Consider the following 17190-nt stretch of genomic DNA (forward strand, 5'->3'; position numbering starts at 1 on the left):
TTCCTCAGGATTTCAGTTACCTCCCAGAGAAAAGCGTCATTAGGTCAGTCGTTGACTTCATCACAGAGGCTGGGAAGAAAGGTTTGTAGGCTGGTTTAGTTAAATCTGCTACCTTTGAAACTTTATCTTTTTAACAGCCAACATAAAATATAAAAATATATTGCTACAAAGAGCCAAAAGGATATGTACTCTTACTTTTGGGAATATTCTCTCTCCTTTGGTCCCAGGTCCAGAGTTCGCTCATCCAGCTCTGGTTAAGACCGCGCTGACACCTCTGGCATCAGTTGGAGCCAGCTTCCAATACCCACCTATCAACTGGAGCGCTGTCCTGTCTCCTCTGATGAGGCTGAGCTTCGGTGAGAGTTCTCTCTGATTCATTAATTTGTGCTCTGAGGCTACAAAGTCAAAACACCAACTTCAAAGCTGTTCTTCATTGACAGGAGAGGATGTGCAGCATCAGTGTGTGGTTCTGGCAGCGTGTCAAGCTCAGTCTTCTCAGAGTGCGTCTCTCTTTCTGGGGTCCTGGCTGTCACCACCTCTCGTGCATAGTCTCAGTGTAAGTTCTTGTTGAGTAGGGCTCGGTATGGAGCCTTAGTGTTTTTGGAGTGCTGACCGAAATGTGTCTGTAGCATCGAGTATGAAAAAAAAAAAAAACGCAAACACAGTCTGATGAATGCTGCTATCAAGTAGTTTGATACTGAAGCTCAGAGCGTCTGTCATCACATGACCTCACATTCTACACAATCACATGATCATTTCATTACCCAACTGAATCTTACCTACTAGAATCCGACTGATCAATCAATCAATCAATCAATCAATCAGACTCTATTTATAATACAATTCAGCCCCACACACACACACAAACAATAAGTGACTATGTTATAAATAAAGGACTAAATAAAAACAGGAACTTAGGAAACACTATCATATTTCTCATGAATTTGCGATGAAGAAACACCAGACTCTAGTTCTTAATGAAGAAATATCTTAGTTTCTGTTGTGTTGACACATTGTGTGAGAACATGCAGAGACAAAACTTGTGATTTGGAGTTAGCCATAACCATGAAAACAAAGGGAGAAGAAATGTAGAGAAAATGTATTGGTGACTTTGGAAATGTAAAGTGGAAAAATCTATGGAGGGACACCAGTTAGTGTCATATCGGACAACGTGAGTGTCCATCAGACTGTAGTGCAGCAGTTGAGGAGAGATTTCAAATCAAATTATGAATCTGTCCAAGCATTTAATGAGAGTTCTCAATACTCAACAGTGTAAGATATAATTATTTGGTACCAAAAAATATTGTGTTTCAATGCCCAGCCCTACCATCTATAAGACAGTCAAAGATGACTTTGGAGATTTTTACAGACAGTATTTCTCCTCCAGTGTCAGACACGGGCTCACCTGTATGAGAACCTGGGCCTGTGGATGAAGCATGTTGCTGAGGACAAACTCCAGGTCTATGTGGAGAGTCTGGGCCTACAGCAGTTCCAGAAGGACCTTCGGCCCCAGCGTCTGTCCCTGTGCCGCTCCCTGCTGCAGGGCCTCGCTCAGGCCATGGCCCTGCCCAACCCCCCCAACAACTGCTGGACCATCCTCTGCTCCACCACCGAGAAGATCTTCACCCTCCTGCCCAACCAAATACAGGTACAAAACTACAGCACGATGAGTGAAAAATCCAAATATTTCTTTGTTTTCAACAGACATTTCAACTGCTTTTATGGCTTGGACATCAACTGACATTACAGCTGATTTCATTTCTTAGGCTTCAGCTGACAGTTCACCTGCTTTCAGCTCTGACAATTTCACTGTGTTGAGTGTTTAATGGTCTTCTGCTGATCATTTTGTTTTAGGATGGTGAAGTGGATTTGTATGTGGGAATCACCAAATGTCTGTCTGAGATGTCTGACACAGAGATCGACCGAATCGCTCGAGTTACAGAGGTACTGTATGATATAACAAGAGCTAATAAGTGCAATGTAAAAGCTGTTTTATTATGTAAATGTTTTAGTGTACTGCTTAGATCTTAACCACAGAGTGTATTTTATATGTCATTTGGTTCTTTCTGGGGTACAGTATGTTTTGTAGTCTTTATACAAGCTAGAATTGCTAATTGCAGTGCTGAAATTAGCTGTTTACCAACGGATTTATAATATTCATACATTTAGTGGAAATCCTCAAAAATCAACTTTGCGTTAACACTCATTTGATTTTGTTTCTGAGAGTGAAATGAGAAGAGTGATATCTATATTATGTCAGGAGTCAGGACATAATTAGCCTAGCTTAGCATGAAGACAGGAAACAGGGAAATAGCTAGCCTGACTCCAGCTCTGTACTTAACACACAGATAGGAGATTGATATTCTTCTTGTCTCACTCTCGCAAAGAAAGCAAATAAGCATATTTCTCAAAATGTTAAACTGCTCCTTTAAAGCATAAATGTAATCAAGATTAGTTACAAGCTAACTTGTCATGCAAGCCAATTTAAAGCCACTAAAAATGTTTACATTTTTCATTAAAATTGCACTTCAGTGAATAATGTGACAACTTTGTGACAAACCTATTGCAGCCTTTTGTTAGCAACTCACTTAATTAGCATATACAAGCATTCAAACGTCACGTAAAAATAGGATGTTTAATGGTTTAGCTTATCTCACATAACCAAACATTAAACTGATGTGAGTTTATCTGAATTCCAATTTTAGGCATTGTAACTATAACCCCATTCAAATCTTAAAGGATATTCCAGTCCATTATGTCTTGGGTCTTATTTTTCTAGTTTTAGCCATCATTCCTGTCTGTTTTGATAACACTGTACTCAAATTACAGTGAGAACATCCACTGAAAGCGTGCAGTGCAGATAAAGCTGTATGTGATCATAATCTGTCTCTGTTTAGGCTGAGATGGAGAAAACCTGCTTCGTCCTGGCTTACCTCACCTCCCAGGGCAGAGTTCCGCTCCTGGGTCTCAATGATGTCATTGCTGGAGTGCTTCGCGGTTGGCCAAGCCGCAGAGTGGGCTGGTTCCTCCTGCAGACTTTTTATCAGTGCCGCCTGGCCGCCAGCGCCAATACAGGTCAGCTTTTGGAGCGAGAATGCTTCTCTCACTGAATTTCACAAATGAGAAGGCGTTATATCCTAAAATGAAAATACTCCTCTAAATAAATACTGTATGAAGCTTTAAAAAGTAAAATGACCACCTGGGGGTGCCAAAGTTGGGATTTTCAAAATCCACACATTTGATGATTCATTCTTTCAGTTCAATTGAACTTCAACACACATAATAAATAGCAGATAAAAGAAAAACCCTGAGTGAGTCCACATGTTGAGATGGTTTGTTCTCTGTTCCAGGTGTTTCCAAACGAATGGAGTGGCTGCTGGAGCTGATGGGACTCATCCGAAATGTTGCCTACGGTGCAACCACAGTCACATGTGGAGACACCAAACTGGTATGTTTGGAGTAGTATTTCCAGAGCAGTCAGTGTGTTATGTCACATGCCACAGATGATTCAGTGTGATTCTGATGTTAAAGACTGTGTTTCAGCAGGTAGGTGAGAGCAGAGGGCTGCTTCAGGTGAAATAACTGTCATTCTTGAGGTGGTTTGGAATCCAGCTTTAGGCCAGTTGGGTGTGACCAGAACAGAAGTTTAGTTAAAAATACAAGATATCAAAAAGTCAGTATGTTCATCTTTACAAACTCACACTGTGCATTGTTCAAAGTGGATTTTAAATCCTGCTGGAGGTCTCAGACTTTCCAAAGATACTAAATACTGTATGTCAGGCTGGAGTTTGGGGGAACGGAGAACATTGAATATTAGCAATATTAGCGGCTATATTCAAAGACATTGTTAGCACCAGCTAGTGCTAGTAGTAATGGGACTGTAATTTATGTAGCTATGTGTAACTATAGATACACATAACACAGTTAAGATATGTAGTGAAAATAGTTTGTTTTATTACTTTCATTGCAATAACTGACATATAATAACTGACATACACCGTACACTGTGGACCCAACACAGCTGCATGCTGGGAAACCCACATTTATCATGGCAGAGCATGGAGAGAGCAATGATTGACAGCATGAAGAGAAAGAGAGGTTGAAAGTGATACATCACAAAATGAATATGAATATTTTTCAAATATTGACATATATCACATCATCTCTTCTCTTCACATTTCAAATAAACTACAGAAAGATCTTTTTGTCAGTTTTTCAATTCAATTTTAAATTCATCCTGAATCATCGCCCAGCCTGAGCTCCATATTTAAAATGTATTTTGTTATTTAAAGCTCACATTCCATATTTTAGTTAGTTAAATGTTTTTTAAATCACTGGAATGTTTCAGTAAAGTTTTTCATTAATCTGTTTTTAAAGAATACTTTGATAGCAAAATCATCAATAAAAGTAAAATATTTTCATTTTATTATTTTAGTAAATAGTATTGAGATAGAATTCTATACTGAGATCATTCTGACTGTCCAACTGTCTTGCTGCTGATGAATTATAGATCTCTATATGAATAGAGAATAGAGCTGCTGGTACCGGAAGTGTTTTCCTTGCTCTGGATTCTCATTTCAGAGATTTCTTCTAATGATCCTCTCAATGTTACTCAACAAAGAAACAGCGGACTCTCCTGGATAATGGAACTATACTATATGTTTATGTTGTCGTCACCAGTTGGTGGATTGCTCTAAATACTACAATACCCATGAGCCTCAGCTGCCAGGCTATGAATTCATCCAAAATAGACCAAGAATTTAAAAGTTAACTGATTTAAGCTGCACAGTGTAATTTCTTTTTTTTATTTCATCTTCCTGTAGGCAATGTACATAACAGAATTTTAAGCTCTGTGATTGGATGTTTAATACAACCGTTTGTGAACATTTCTTATGTTTTTATACTTGTAGGTTTGTGCCATTGACTTTTTATCAAAGAGCCAGATATTTTCTAACACAACTGGTCATCTTTTATACTGATGATCTTCATGTTGATCCAAACCTTGAGGTGCTCCAACAGTCACCTCACACTGTCTGTCAACTCTACTGTCATACTGTTGTTGTTAAGATCCCAATAAGTCAACAATAGTTTGCACACTGGTTCAACTCAGTAAAGCTAGAAGCTGAACATACATTTCCTTGATTGTCTGCAGGCCACAGACTTCCTGTTCCATGTCTTCGCTGCTGCTGTAGTTTCTTGGGGTGACCACTACATGCCACTTGTTCTCGGCATCAGGGCCCAGTGGTTCCCATGGCAACCCGGCTCCAAGCCTCCAGCCCTACAGCACGGTCTGTACGGTGAGGAGTCGCTCACAGAACACGCCCTGTCGCCATGCCTGCTGGGAATGTCCCACAGCCTGGTCCTGCTGCTGGACAAAGAGCCCTGGAGCAGCCAGTCTCACAAGGTTTGATTTCACTGCTCCCAGCACCATCAAGTTTGTTAGTTAGACTCTTGTTTATGATGATGATGATGATAACAATATGTAATGTGTGTGTGTGTGTGTTTTAGTTCATAGACTGGCTTCTCAGTATTACAGAGGGTCCTGAACAGAGTCTGTCAGCCACAAGCATCAACACAGCCAAAGGTGACAAACACAAACACAGCAGCTCATACAACACATAGTGCTGAGTTTTACAAGATCAAGTCTTGTTGAAATGTAGAGTCACTCTAACACAGTAATGCAATGCTGATGATGTAAGAAAACCATTTCAACTCAGGACAATGATGAAGTTTACTTGACCATTACGAAAAGAAAAGTGGTGACATGCCGTTCATATTCAGTTTACACTATGTGTGTCTCCACCCACCTGTTTTCAGTTTTGTCAGTGCACATGCCAGAAATTTGCCAAAAAGGTCAAAAATGTACTGTTGGCTGAAGTGGAAAAGTTGATGTATTGATAAAAATAAAAAGTGACAAAATGCAATGGTGAATAAATGATGACATACATGAAGCATGTGACTTAAAGGCCACTCAAGCTTCCACTGAAGAGACGAAAACATCAGATCTGTGTGGAGCGATGAGGAGCCTCTAACGTTCCCAAATGAATACAAGAAGCAAACATAAAATGTCATATTTCCATCATGTTTTCCACATGGTTTTGACAATGTATTTTTTATTAATATGCTCCAGTTTTACTGATAAATAACCTGTCCTGTCCCTAAAAACATCTACAAGAATTCCATTAGTCCTGGTTTCAACGGACAGTTGAGGTGACGCACAGAAATAATAAATGTATTTATGCAGCATTTCTTTTCATATAGTTGCAAAGTGTTCAGGCAATAACAACAAATTCTGTGACTAAAAATTATAAAATGGAAATTAAGAAAAAAAGCTCTTCAGACTGTAGTACAGTCTTACATTTTTTTATATAAAAAAATAATGGTCTGATTGTCGTCTTAAAGCTACCCTCTGTACTTTTTGACCACATATGATACTATGGAGCAGTGTTTTTATTGGGGGGGGCAGGTGTTCCTTGGTTTATTTGTTTGTGTACTGCGCACTACTAGCATACAGTACACACAAGATACACGTTTCTGCTGACAGTTTCACACTATTCCACTGATCAACAGTTGGTGGCAGTGAGAAACGTAACAACGCACCAGTAAAAGGCAGGAAACCAAGACTGCTATCTGATGTCAACATGGATGTAAACTATATATATGTTAACAGAGCTTGATACAGCACAGCAAGTCAGCCTAGTTTCCAGTTTGTCCCAGAGGCAAACATCAGTACTGCAACTAAACATATACTGCATCCCAAAAAGTATTTTCCCATAGTTAATTTTGTCAAAGAAAATGAAAGATGGTAACAGCTGTATCCTCAGAAGACACTAAAAAAATGTACAAATTAGACTAAAAATTTCACCCGCAAAAACTAGACCAAAACTAACGATAATCAAATGACTTAAATGTGACTAAGACCTACGTTTACATCAAAACACTACAATTAAATCCAAATCATATGGCAAACTTCACACTGCATTAAGTGTGGACACAACACCTCGACCTGAAGTTATTAGTCTTTGTATATGAGTTTCTTTAAACCACAAAGATTATTTGCAAAACTTTCCTGGAGTTTATAGAAAGCTATTTTTATATATCATCTCAGTGTAAAGTCTATGACACAGGGCTGCAGACTTACAGCAGGCAAAGAGAAATTAATGTAGACGTGCAGTCAGTGTGCACGATGCAGAAACACACCTCCAGAAAGCAAGAAAACATGCATGTGCTGGGTGAGCAACTGTCACTGGAATGAACAGGAGCCATATTGGAGTCTCATATCCAGTTCTCTTATTACATACATATACTAAAAAATTGTCTTTGTAGATATTTCATATGGAAGGGAATGTATTCAACATATTTGTCAGGCCTCCAGGATGCACACGATTGGTTTTGGTGAGAAACACTGTATGTAAATAGAACTCTATAAAGGAGGAAACACTGACACTGTTGCTATTGCTTTGGCTTAGACATTATAATCAGTATTGGCAGTAACTTTAAAAAGCCAGAAACACAGAATGTCTTTTCTTTGACATTCTACATTCACTGCAGCAGACAACACACCCTTGTTTGATTATAAACTGTTTATCTGATGGTTGCTGTTGTTTCAGCGGCTCTGTTGGCCTTGAGGTCCTCTGCTGAGTTCAAGAAGAAAACTGTGTGGACCAGAGCGTATGGCTGGTAGCCCAGAGGAGCTGCAGCATGCTGTTACCACGACAACGCACACAGAGGGTCCTCACAAAATCACACCTGGAGCTTTAACACACAAACTGCATCTTTCCTGCCTGTTTTAGTTAGACATGGAGACAGAAACAGCTCTACCCGTAGCTGTACTTCAGTCATGTATGATTGACATCAAGATGAATGTGATCTGTCAAAACAATATATTCCCATTAAAGGTGCATCAGCAAATGCAGGATTTAATGGTGGCAAATTTGCTTTTGTGGCTTCTGGTTAAATACACATTACACTGACCATACAACTTGATGACATCAAACTCATTTAATTTAAAATGTAACAGATTTTAATTGTGAAAGTTGTCTTCTCATAAAATTTGAGCGTCGGAAGTTCCTGGAAAACTTTGATCTTCCACTGTCCAAACATGCAGTTCTTTGACTACAGCCATCATTTCCTTTTCATCTTCTTGTTCCATTTCTCCAGTTGGTATTGTCTCTCCTTCAGCAGCTGCCACACTGTCACAGAGGCCCCTAAAACACAACACTGCTGTTAGAAATAAACAAAATAGAGGATGCACACTTCTTTGCATTTGTGACACCAATCTAACACACAAAGATGATAGTAACAGAATTGTGTTTGTGCAAGTAATGTCTACATATATTAAGTATAAATTCACCTGCAAACAATATGCTGTTTAGGAAGTAAATCTAAATAGTGTGAGAAGGTAGATTTCTTTCCTGTTGTACTGGGAGTAAATTGTCAGGTAGTCAGCTGTCTCTAATCTTTTTGATTGATATTGCCTCAGCTTGATATTACAAGCTGAGGCAAGACAAGCTATCAGTCTAAACACAGCTGTGGTCTTGGTTGTGTACTGTAAGGCTGTGATCAAACAGCTGGGAGGGAGACAACCTTGTGTTACCAGAAACTAGTAATTCAACAGCGACCAACTGACTCTTACTGTTTCTTATGTGAGTCTGTGAGAGTCAGTTGATAAATTTAATTTCAGGTCTGTTCAGTAAAGACCTGGAGTCAGGAAGTGGTTAGCCTAGCTTAGCTTAAAGACTGCAGTGGGAAACAGCTAGCCTGGCTCTGTCTATATTCAAAAATACACTTACCAACCGCTGTAAAGCAAGTTCACATGTTGTATCTCATTTGTTTAATGTGTACACAAACAGAAATGTACCAAGACTAATAGTCAACAGTCATGCTAGCAGCTCTGTGAGGCAGTACTTATGCACTGTGCTTTGAGCTAAATGCAACTGTCAGCACGCTGAGATATTCACATTGACAATGCTAACATGCTGATGTTTAGCAGGTAAAAATAATAATAAATAAATAATAAGGTATAATGTTTACCATGGTAACCATCCTTATTTAATGTGTTAGCGTGGTAACATTAGCTAATTAGCACCAAGCACAAAAAACAGCTGAGGCTGATGGGAATGTTTCTTACTGTCTAGCAGATATTTGAAGTAATGTATTGGGACAAAATTACAGTGTCAACCTCATGGTGGCGCTACAGGACCAACAGACCCTCATAGACCTCTTTCACAGCATAAATTTTGACTTGTCACAGCACAGCTGTAAATAATAATACCAACGATGGCTCCATTCCATTAGTTGTCCCTGTAAGCCGTGTTAGTGAGTGAACATGTACAATACCAGAGCTTGAACTGGTTCACCTAAATGTAATGCAGCCATCATTAACGTTATTAATTCCACCTGTGCCTTTCCTGCTTTGACAAATCAAAATGAAAAGGGTCTATTGCCATCCTTATAGCCACACACCTAGCATGGCTGAAAACAGCAATTCATGGTTTTAGGTGGAGTTGCATAACCATTTCTTGATAAACAACCATTTATCTATTGCCCCAGGAGTTCTGTGCCATGTCTCTAGTTATAGCAGGTTGCAACATCCAGTAATTGAGCACAGATTTTGGTTTTGGTCTCTGTGTAGGCACAATTGTTCCAAATCTGGCAAATGTGATAACAAGACCCCAGGAAGCTGCGCACAGTCACTGCCTCCCAGCTGTTTTTACAAAATGGCTTAAACAACAAGATACAGCATGTTAATCAGTGAGCTTTAGAGGTGCTGGTAGGTGTATTTTTTTTAACTTTGGATAGAGACAGGCTAGCTGTTTCCCTGTGATTGCAACCGTTAAACTAAGCTAGGTTAAACACATCCTTACTCCAACTCTTAAAGGATAGAGGATTGCATATATGAAAAAGCTGTATAAGTCCTTTTTGATTGCTACTAGCAGCTATGTAGAGTCAGTTCAGTCTAGAGATAGTTCTGTACAGTCAGTCAGTGGCCAGGTTTCATTGTCGGTAATGTAGGCGACAGGTTTTGACAAGGAGGAAGAATGTATGGAATAAAAAATATGATGGTTCTGCTGCATACTCTTAACACAGACATGAGATTGATATTGATCCTGTAGTCTCTCTCGGAAAGCAAATTAAGCATTTCCTAAAATGTTAATGTTTGTAAAATTTCAAACAAAACCATTTTCCTCATCCATATTGATATTGATCTTCTCATCATATTTCTAACAATACTGACTCAGTAGAGTCCCTCACTTGAGTTAAAAGAAGAATTAAAACGAAGTCTACACAGCTTTTAGCCATAGACCTGCAAGTTCCCCCACATTTTTTATTTGAATTGTGGTGGATAATTGGCCACATCTAGACAACATGACATTATTTAAGTTGTGTACAGTGCAACTACAAAGGAGTTGCTTTTGGTGTCAGTCTCTCACACTCAAACAGGACATTATTGTGTTCTTGAGTCATTTTGTACCACTGATCAGAAACTAATTATTCAAAAAGAAAAAGAAACTGGATTTTCCACCAACAACAGCTTCAATTAGTCATGTAAACAGTCTTTCATATGACCTTGACTTAAATACAAAACTTTCTCAAGTGGCCAGTGACATAAGCACAAGGTAAGACTGCAGGGGTTTCTGTCTTGCATGCTGATACAAGGCATCAAACAAGTGTTAGCAATATTTACCTTTCTCACAGCAAGTTGCAGTGTCTACTTCCTTTAGTCAAGTAAATAAGCCTAGCCAAGCCTCAATAGACCAGAAAGCAATGCAGTCATTGTCATTGTGCAAATTAAGAATGGTAAAAATATGCATACAACGGGAATGTTAAATAGAAAGCCAACTTGTCGTTTTCTGACATGCTGTAACTGATGTTGGAAAATTCAGATTTTACCTTCTATTTTAAACATTGTCATTGTAAAATATGTTTTTGACTAAAAGATTATTTTTGGTATGAAAGATAAAAGTCAGATGGTGTGTAGTATATAATACAAGCTGTATTCTGCATGCTAAATTGTATGCATTAATAGTACTATTCAATAAAAAACTTGTAGGGATGCAGGAAGTCAGTAATTGAAGTTGAATTTGACCAGGTTGAGCGAAGATGGGTAACCCTGATGCAGAAGTAAGATGACCAGAATGTTTGTTTTCTATTCAATACAGCTCATTTTTAGGTAATAAAAAAATAACTAATAATATCTTACCAAGAGCGAGAAGAGGCAAGTAGGCCATGAGGACAAAGGGTAGGTGGCTGTTTGTGCACACTGTTGAATTCAGCTGGGATGAGTATGAGGCTGTCTCAAGATAAGGCAGGGCGTGGTAAATGGTGATGCCTGGAAAAAAGAAAGAAACAAACAGTCATCAGCAGAGATGGAACACGTTCAAGATGTTGAACTAATACTTCAAAGTATGTGCCAAAAAGCTTCTCTATGTGGAACTACAGTATCAGTATTTGAGCCTGGTAGTGTTGAAAACCTGTCTAAAGGGTTCTTATAGATTATAAAACATTCTGCCACAGCACATTTAATGATATTCCATGGTCAAAATGATAGTGATCTGGTGTTAGTGGTGAGTAATCTGGCTGCTGGCCTGTGTGTTACTGATATACTTGAGCTTTACAGCCGTGAATGTCTTCTTGTAGTCAACACACACCCCCACACACTTGGCTGAGGCTGGAATGTGCTTTCCTCATACACTTCCTGACATTTTATCATGTGCTCTGCTTTGCCAATTCATTTCCTGTGCGTTCACACCACTTCCCTTACACAGTACATGAAGTCTGACACATATTATTGAGTGTATATCAAGCTGCCCATGAATTACGCCTGAAACATCATTTTCTCTTTCCCACAATATGATAGCTAGAGTGAAGGTAATAAAATGATATGATCACCCTCTGTGATGACTGACAGGATGTATAAGGGGATCCAGAGTGTGTAGCGAGTCCACAGCATGGTGATGGATGGTGTATCCATCACACACATCAGTTCATGTGGGTACCTGTCATCGAACAGCACACATCAGAATGTTAACAAGTCTCCAGCGTGTGGATTTAACCTTTTATTTATCATTGTTAGACACTTAACAACACCCAGACTTCTGAGCTGTGTGGTCATTTACACCTTATTTACTTGATTTTGGTTTATAGTGTGATCTCTCTTTAGATATTCCTAAAAAAGTGTTGTCTTTTTGTATAGAGGCTGAAATATTGATACAAAACAGTATTAACAGCAGTGGGACTAAACCTAGACATTCATCCAGAGCTTAACATTATAAAATACCATGGTGTGCCCAAAATGTGAGTTCATCCTCTTTGAAGCAATGACTTATTTGATTTGGGGTATTTAGGGTGTTTATTTATGTACAAGATGAAAATTTGGCCTGTTGATGGTATTAGAGGAAAGGTCAGAGGTCATCAAAATGATTCAGATTCATTCTCTGGGGACCATGAATATCCGTAGCAATTTCACTGAACTCTACACAGAAAATATAAAGTTGTTGCTTTGTTCCAACTGTTGGACAGATAGATGACTGACATTATTATTCTAAGGCACTGTTGCTAGTGGGGCAATAGTAGCCTCATATGTGACCTCAGCACTCCATGATCCATTTACATGGATCTACTCAGTGTAGCCTCCCCATCAAAAACTTTTGGAGAAAAGTCAAAATGTCATTTTTGTGCCTGTTATCCAGCTGTGCGCTCCACCTTGAAAGGTATTTCTGTGATCTAACAGATGCCTATTGTCTGCCCAGAATAATAACATGTTTGCTGTGGAAATATTACATTTAAATGTTGGTTTCAGACTGAGCAAATATTTCATTTCATCGTTCTGGGCAGAAAGTGATGTGACCAGCCTTGTATTTACTTGAAATGCATACTTTAGGAGGTCCAGAATGTTCCACAAGAAGAGCAGAACGCACACCACCGGTCTACTCTGGATCTCCTCCAGCATGATGACCATGATCAGCAGGATGTTCTTCTCTGTAACCTGAAAAAAACAAATGGGATGCACAGTCCATCAGCTGCTTCAAATGGATGAAGAACATTTGATGACACATCAGATAACACCCACATGATTAATAATGAAACTCTATTAAGAGGTCTAGCTGTGATACACACTTGAACAAAGCGAGGAAGGAGTCTGGCTTTCTCAATCCCATCTGCGATATGGAAAAGCTCCAGGATAGAGAGCAGCTGGCAGAGACTCATCACAAAGCCAACAGAGTAAAACGTGTCTGCTAAGGCATCTGCAAAGTCAAAAACACTATCTTATCATACTAATATGTGCCATTTGTTGGAGGCTTATCTTACTCCTGCTCACCTCAGTTAAAAGTTTAAATGATTTAAACAGCCATCCTTTCTTTATTCTGATTTTTTGAATCTAACACTTGTGTTTTACTTTGATACCTTCAGATCTTCGACCTCACCTTGACCAAATGTGAAAAACCTGGCTATTGTATTAGACAGTATCCATGTGTGTCCACAGAACTGGAACAGGTTGTAGGAGAAAATGTAGATATGCCTGAAGCTGAACCTGTAAGAAAAAAAAAGTGCATAGTGTAGATCAGGTTATTAAAACTGTCACAGGTGTTACTGATTATTATCACCATCTTATTGGCACAGGTAGATGGAACAGAGCCATCATTAATCTTATTAATTACACCTGTGCAAGTCAAAATGTCAGAAGGATCTGTTTGCTGCCAACACTGATTATCCTCATACATCATGTAAATGGAACTATTTTGAGTGAATTAATAGAAAAGGAAACACAGGGGGACAGAGGACAGACATTAAACACATCTATTAAAGTGCTGTAAGTAAATATAATTTTGAGGTACTTTAATTGAGTTTTTACTTCTGTATTTCATAGGAAATGTCATGCTTTTGACTTTTGCTATATATATAGTTACTTACTTTGCAGGTCTGGATTTTACAAACAAAACATGAAGCTAATACAATACACAGATTAAATTATCCAATGTCATATTTAGTTGTTAGAATGGAGGTAACACCACCACAAGCGTCAACATTAAGATGCTGCTCACACATTACTTATCTACTATATAACCCTCTTAAAGGAGTCTTTTGTCATAGTACTTTTACTTTTGATTTTTCAAGGAATAGATCAACATTTTTTCTTACAGGGAGTTAGATGAGAAGATTGATACCACTCATGTTTGTGTGTTACAGGGCTTGAGTCAGGAGGCGGTTAGCTTACTTTACAGTAGGTCTACATGTAGCATAAAGACAGCTTCTCTACACCATCAAGAAATTGTTAGACCACTCAACTCACTCCAAAATGACTTTTTGACTTTTTTTTTTTACATTTTTTTTTTGAGTATGAATTAAACACACAACATACAATATGCTAGTTAGCTTTAGAGGTGTTGGTAGGCGTCTTTTTGCTAGCTGTTTCCCCCTGCTTCCAGTCTTTATGCTTAGCTAGGCTAACCACATCCTGACTCCATCACCGTAGTTAATGCAGACATGATTAATATCTGTCTTCTCATGTAACTCAAAAGTAAGCAAATAAACATTTTTTCAAAAATGTCAAACGATTTATTATTATATTTGCTGCAAATATTTCAGTACTTTTACTTAAGTACAATTTTGTGTACAGGTCTTTCATTTGTGGGGGTATTTACACAATTTTATTGCTATTTTCACTTAAAGAGGATGTGGTTACTTCTTCTTTTATTGCAAACAAATCAAATTAGTTTTCACTTGAGGATACCCATAAAACCTCCTCAGAGAACTCTAGTACCCACTCAAGCGCCCATTAAACCTTTTATTGGGACCAGGGAACCCCTTTGCACCATCTCAGAACCCATGGAGGAGAAAGTACTCAAACCCTGTATTTATTTGAATCAAATATAAAGTCCTGCATTGAGGGGTTTCTTAAAGGAGAATTTATTAATGTTTAGTTAGTTTTGGCCACTTGCTGTAACAAGCTGAAAACACACTTTGTTGCTCTGACATACTATCACCTAAGAAAGTTATAGCAAATGTGTTGGCAAACAAATGCCTAACTACACATAAAGCAGACATAGAACAACAATATTCATTTGGAGTCAGTTTTAACTCTTATTTAAGCTCTGTTTTGGTTTCCACCAACTGAGAAAAATAATTGTTTCTTTAGCTGCTAAACGTTTCACTATGTTCACTAGCTAGTTGCTAACTATGTCTGCTGTTTTGCCACAACACCGAAACAATATGCTGAAAGATGCTCATCCATAGAGCTGAGGGGAACTGCAGAGTTGGTGATAATTGTGGATTTGTCACTATGAGTGACACCTTTCAAATTTCGCATAGTAATTTGAGCCATTGTTTATATACAAATATTGATGAGTGCACCTTTAAATAAGACTATAGAAATATTTCCACTAACTGTGAAGAAAGGCTTATAGCTTTGTGTTTATTGATTAAGTGTTAACATGAAATTAATGTTTTTATATTTATAACTCCATATAGTGCTGCTACAACTGTAACCTTTAACAGAGGAAGATAAATGTTATATGATGACCCCTAACATTTGTAATATACGTACAGATGAAGATTTAATGAAAATTAAAAAAAAGATTTCCACTACTGACTACAGATCAAAATGACACATTAACAGTCTGTCACACTGCTACTTTATACTCAGTTTATCTTGTTTTATGAGCTATCTTTTTTATTTTACATGTAAAATCTGCAAAGTACCAACAAATACATCTGTCAAATACGCTTTAACTCTAAGCTGTTGATGCTTGGAAATCAGACAGCAAATGAAGCTTCACTCAACACGCCCTGAAAACACAGAACATTCCTTCCTCAGCGAAAACTCTGCCGTAACACTCTCACAGTACTCACTTACATTCTCCTGCTAGAGTCTTTTTGGTCCTTTTGTAAGAGGAGCTGCTTAGAATCCCTGTCTGAGTTTGTGGAGAGTCATTTTTCCAGATGCAGTTTAAGGCTCCTTGCAGCAGTTTTCTCCCAGCCAACGGATACTCGCCTCTTACCTCATCGTCCTTCACAACTGGAAGCAGGAAAATGCAGCAATATCTGTTTTGTTGTGCTTCCTCAGGCTGACTGCAGCAGTTATTACTTTACTGTGAGTAGGAGGTGGACATTCCGTGTGTGAATGTCTGACGTCAGATACTCCCAGCCCCCTGAAAGAAAACTAAGAACTGATCTCTGCAAGGAACACACAAGCTCAGGAGAGGAAGAAGAGAAGAAGCAGCAGGAGAACAATGAGCCACACACACATACACATACATGTCGAGAATGTCAGGATTAGCAGCAGGAACCAGTCTAACCCTTTTGGGGCCCCCAGCAAAATAACTCACTGCCACCCTCGTACATATGCATGTCTCATAACCTCAAACTACTGTACTTTATGTTGAAAGTGAAAGTGAAACATAAAGAGGAAAAATAAAGTGACAATCAGAGTGGCTGTTTCTTCACCAAACAACTGCAAGTTTAAGAATTTACTTTCCAAGCTGCAAAACAGTGAACATCCCAGAAAGAAAACAAGACAATAAATTAATATTTTTAAATGTTATCTTTTGTAGACAGTTTCCTTGTGAAAGGATAAGGCTGCTACCTGTCTGTGGCACTAATGCCAAATGGAATGGAATGGAAAGACGGGTAAGATTCCCTTGTTTAAGACTTGCCAGCATTCACATGAAAAATGTTTGGTTTAATCACCATGAACGACAGACTTTGACTGACACGAGGCATCCTCATTTGCTAGATTTTCAGGCATTTTCATGGTCTATGATGTAGCACCAAGTCAGATATATCAGAGCTGTAGAAGTTGCCATTACAGTCATTACAGCTGTTTTTATCAAATGTTATTCAAACAAGAGGAAATAGTACATTTGTTGGGGACTATTTCTAGTGGCGGATTAATCCACATTTGGTGTTCTTGTGAGTACTTCTGGCAGCAGGACGGTGTAGGTAGTTGTATGTGTGTTCATGGTGATGAAGGAACATGTTACCCAGTGCAACAGTGTGGGTCACTGATTTGTTTTTAATGGTTTTTGGACAAAAATTGGGCTGTATGGCACAGAGGAATGAGAGTATCGGTATATAACAGTAACAGTATATCAGGTTGTGAATACATGCAAGATATTTGTTAGTAGATCAATTCATTGTTGGCCACCAGTTTGTTGACAATAAGAAAAATATAGAATATCCCCAGACTTA

At 38.5% G+C, this 17190-nt stretch overlaps 2 protein-coding genes across 3 annotated transcripts in view; one reads left to right on the forward strand and one right to left on the reverse strand.

Moving 5' to 3' along the window:
• The window catches only part of focad (focadhesin), a 55194-nt gene extending 47271 nt beyond the window's left edge, over positions 1-7923 (forward strand). For both annotated transcript variants that reach the window (XM_067580036.1, XM_067580037.1), the window contains exons 35-44: positions 1-81; positions 228-356; positions 441-556; positions 1388-1648; positions 1855-1944; positions 2898-3075; positions 3351-3448; positions 5153-5404; positions 5509-5584; positions 7611-7923. In XM_067580036.1, the coding sequence (XP_067436137.1) occupies positions 1-81; positions 228-356; positions 441-556; positions 1388-1648; positions 1855-1944; positions 2898-3075; positions 3351-3448; positions 5153-5404; positions 5509-5584; positions 7611-7684 (1355 nt within the window). In that variant the 3' untranslated portion in view covers positions 7685-7923. The remainder of the gene's footprint in view (positions 82-227; positions 357-440; positions 557-1387; positions 1649-1854; positions 1945-2897; positions 3076-3350; positions 3449-5152; positions 5405-5508; positions 5585-7610) is intronic.
• Positions 7924-7982: 59 nt separating this feature from the next.
• hacd4 (3-hydroxyacyl-CoA dehydratase 4) lies at positions 7983-16079 on the reverse strand. Its single transcript, XM_067580043.1, has 7 exons — positions 15857-16079; positions 13428-13534; positions 13120-13247; positions 12879-12988; positions 11893-11999; positions 11204-11332; positions 7983-8207 (listed from the first exon to the last, which is right to left on the reverse strand). Coding segments are annotated over exons 1-7 (666 nt in total). The 5' UTR covers positions 15859-16079; the 3' UTR covers positions 7983-8124.
• Between the last annotated feature and the right edge of the window lie 1111 nt (positions 16080-17190).

The sequence above is a fragment of the Thunnus thynnus genome, chromosome 22, assembly GCF_963924715.1.
Source record: "Thunnus thynnus chromosome 22, fThuThy2.1, whole genome shotgun sequence".
Classification (NCBI taxonomy): domain Eukaryota; kingdom Metazoa; phylum Chordata; class Actinopteri; order Scombriformes; family Scombridae; genus Thunnus; species Thunnus thynnus.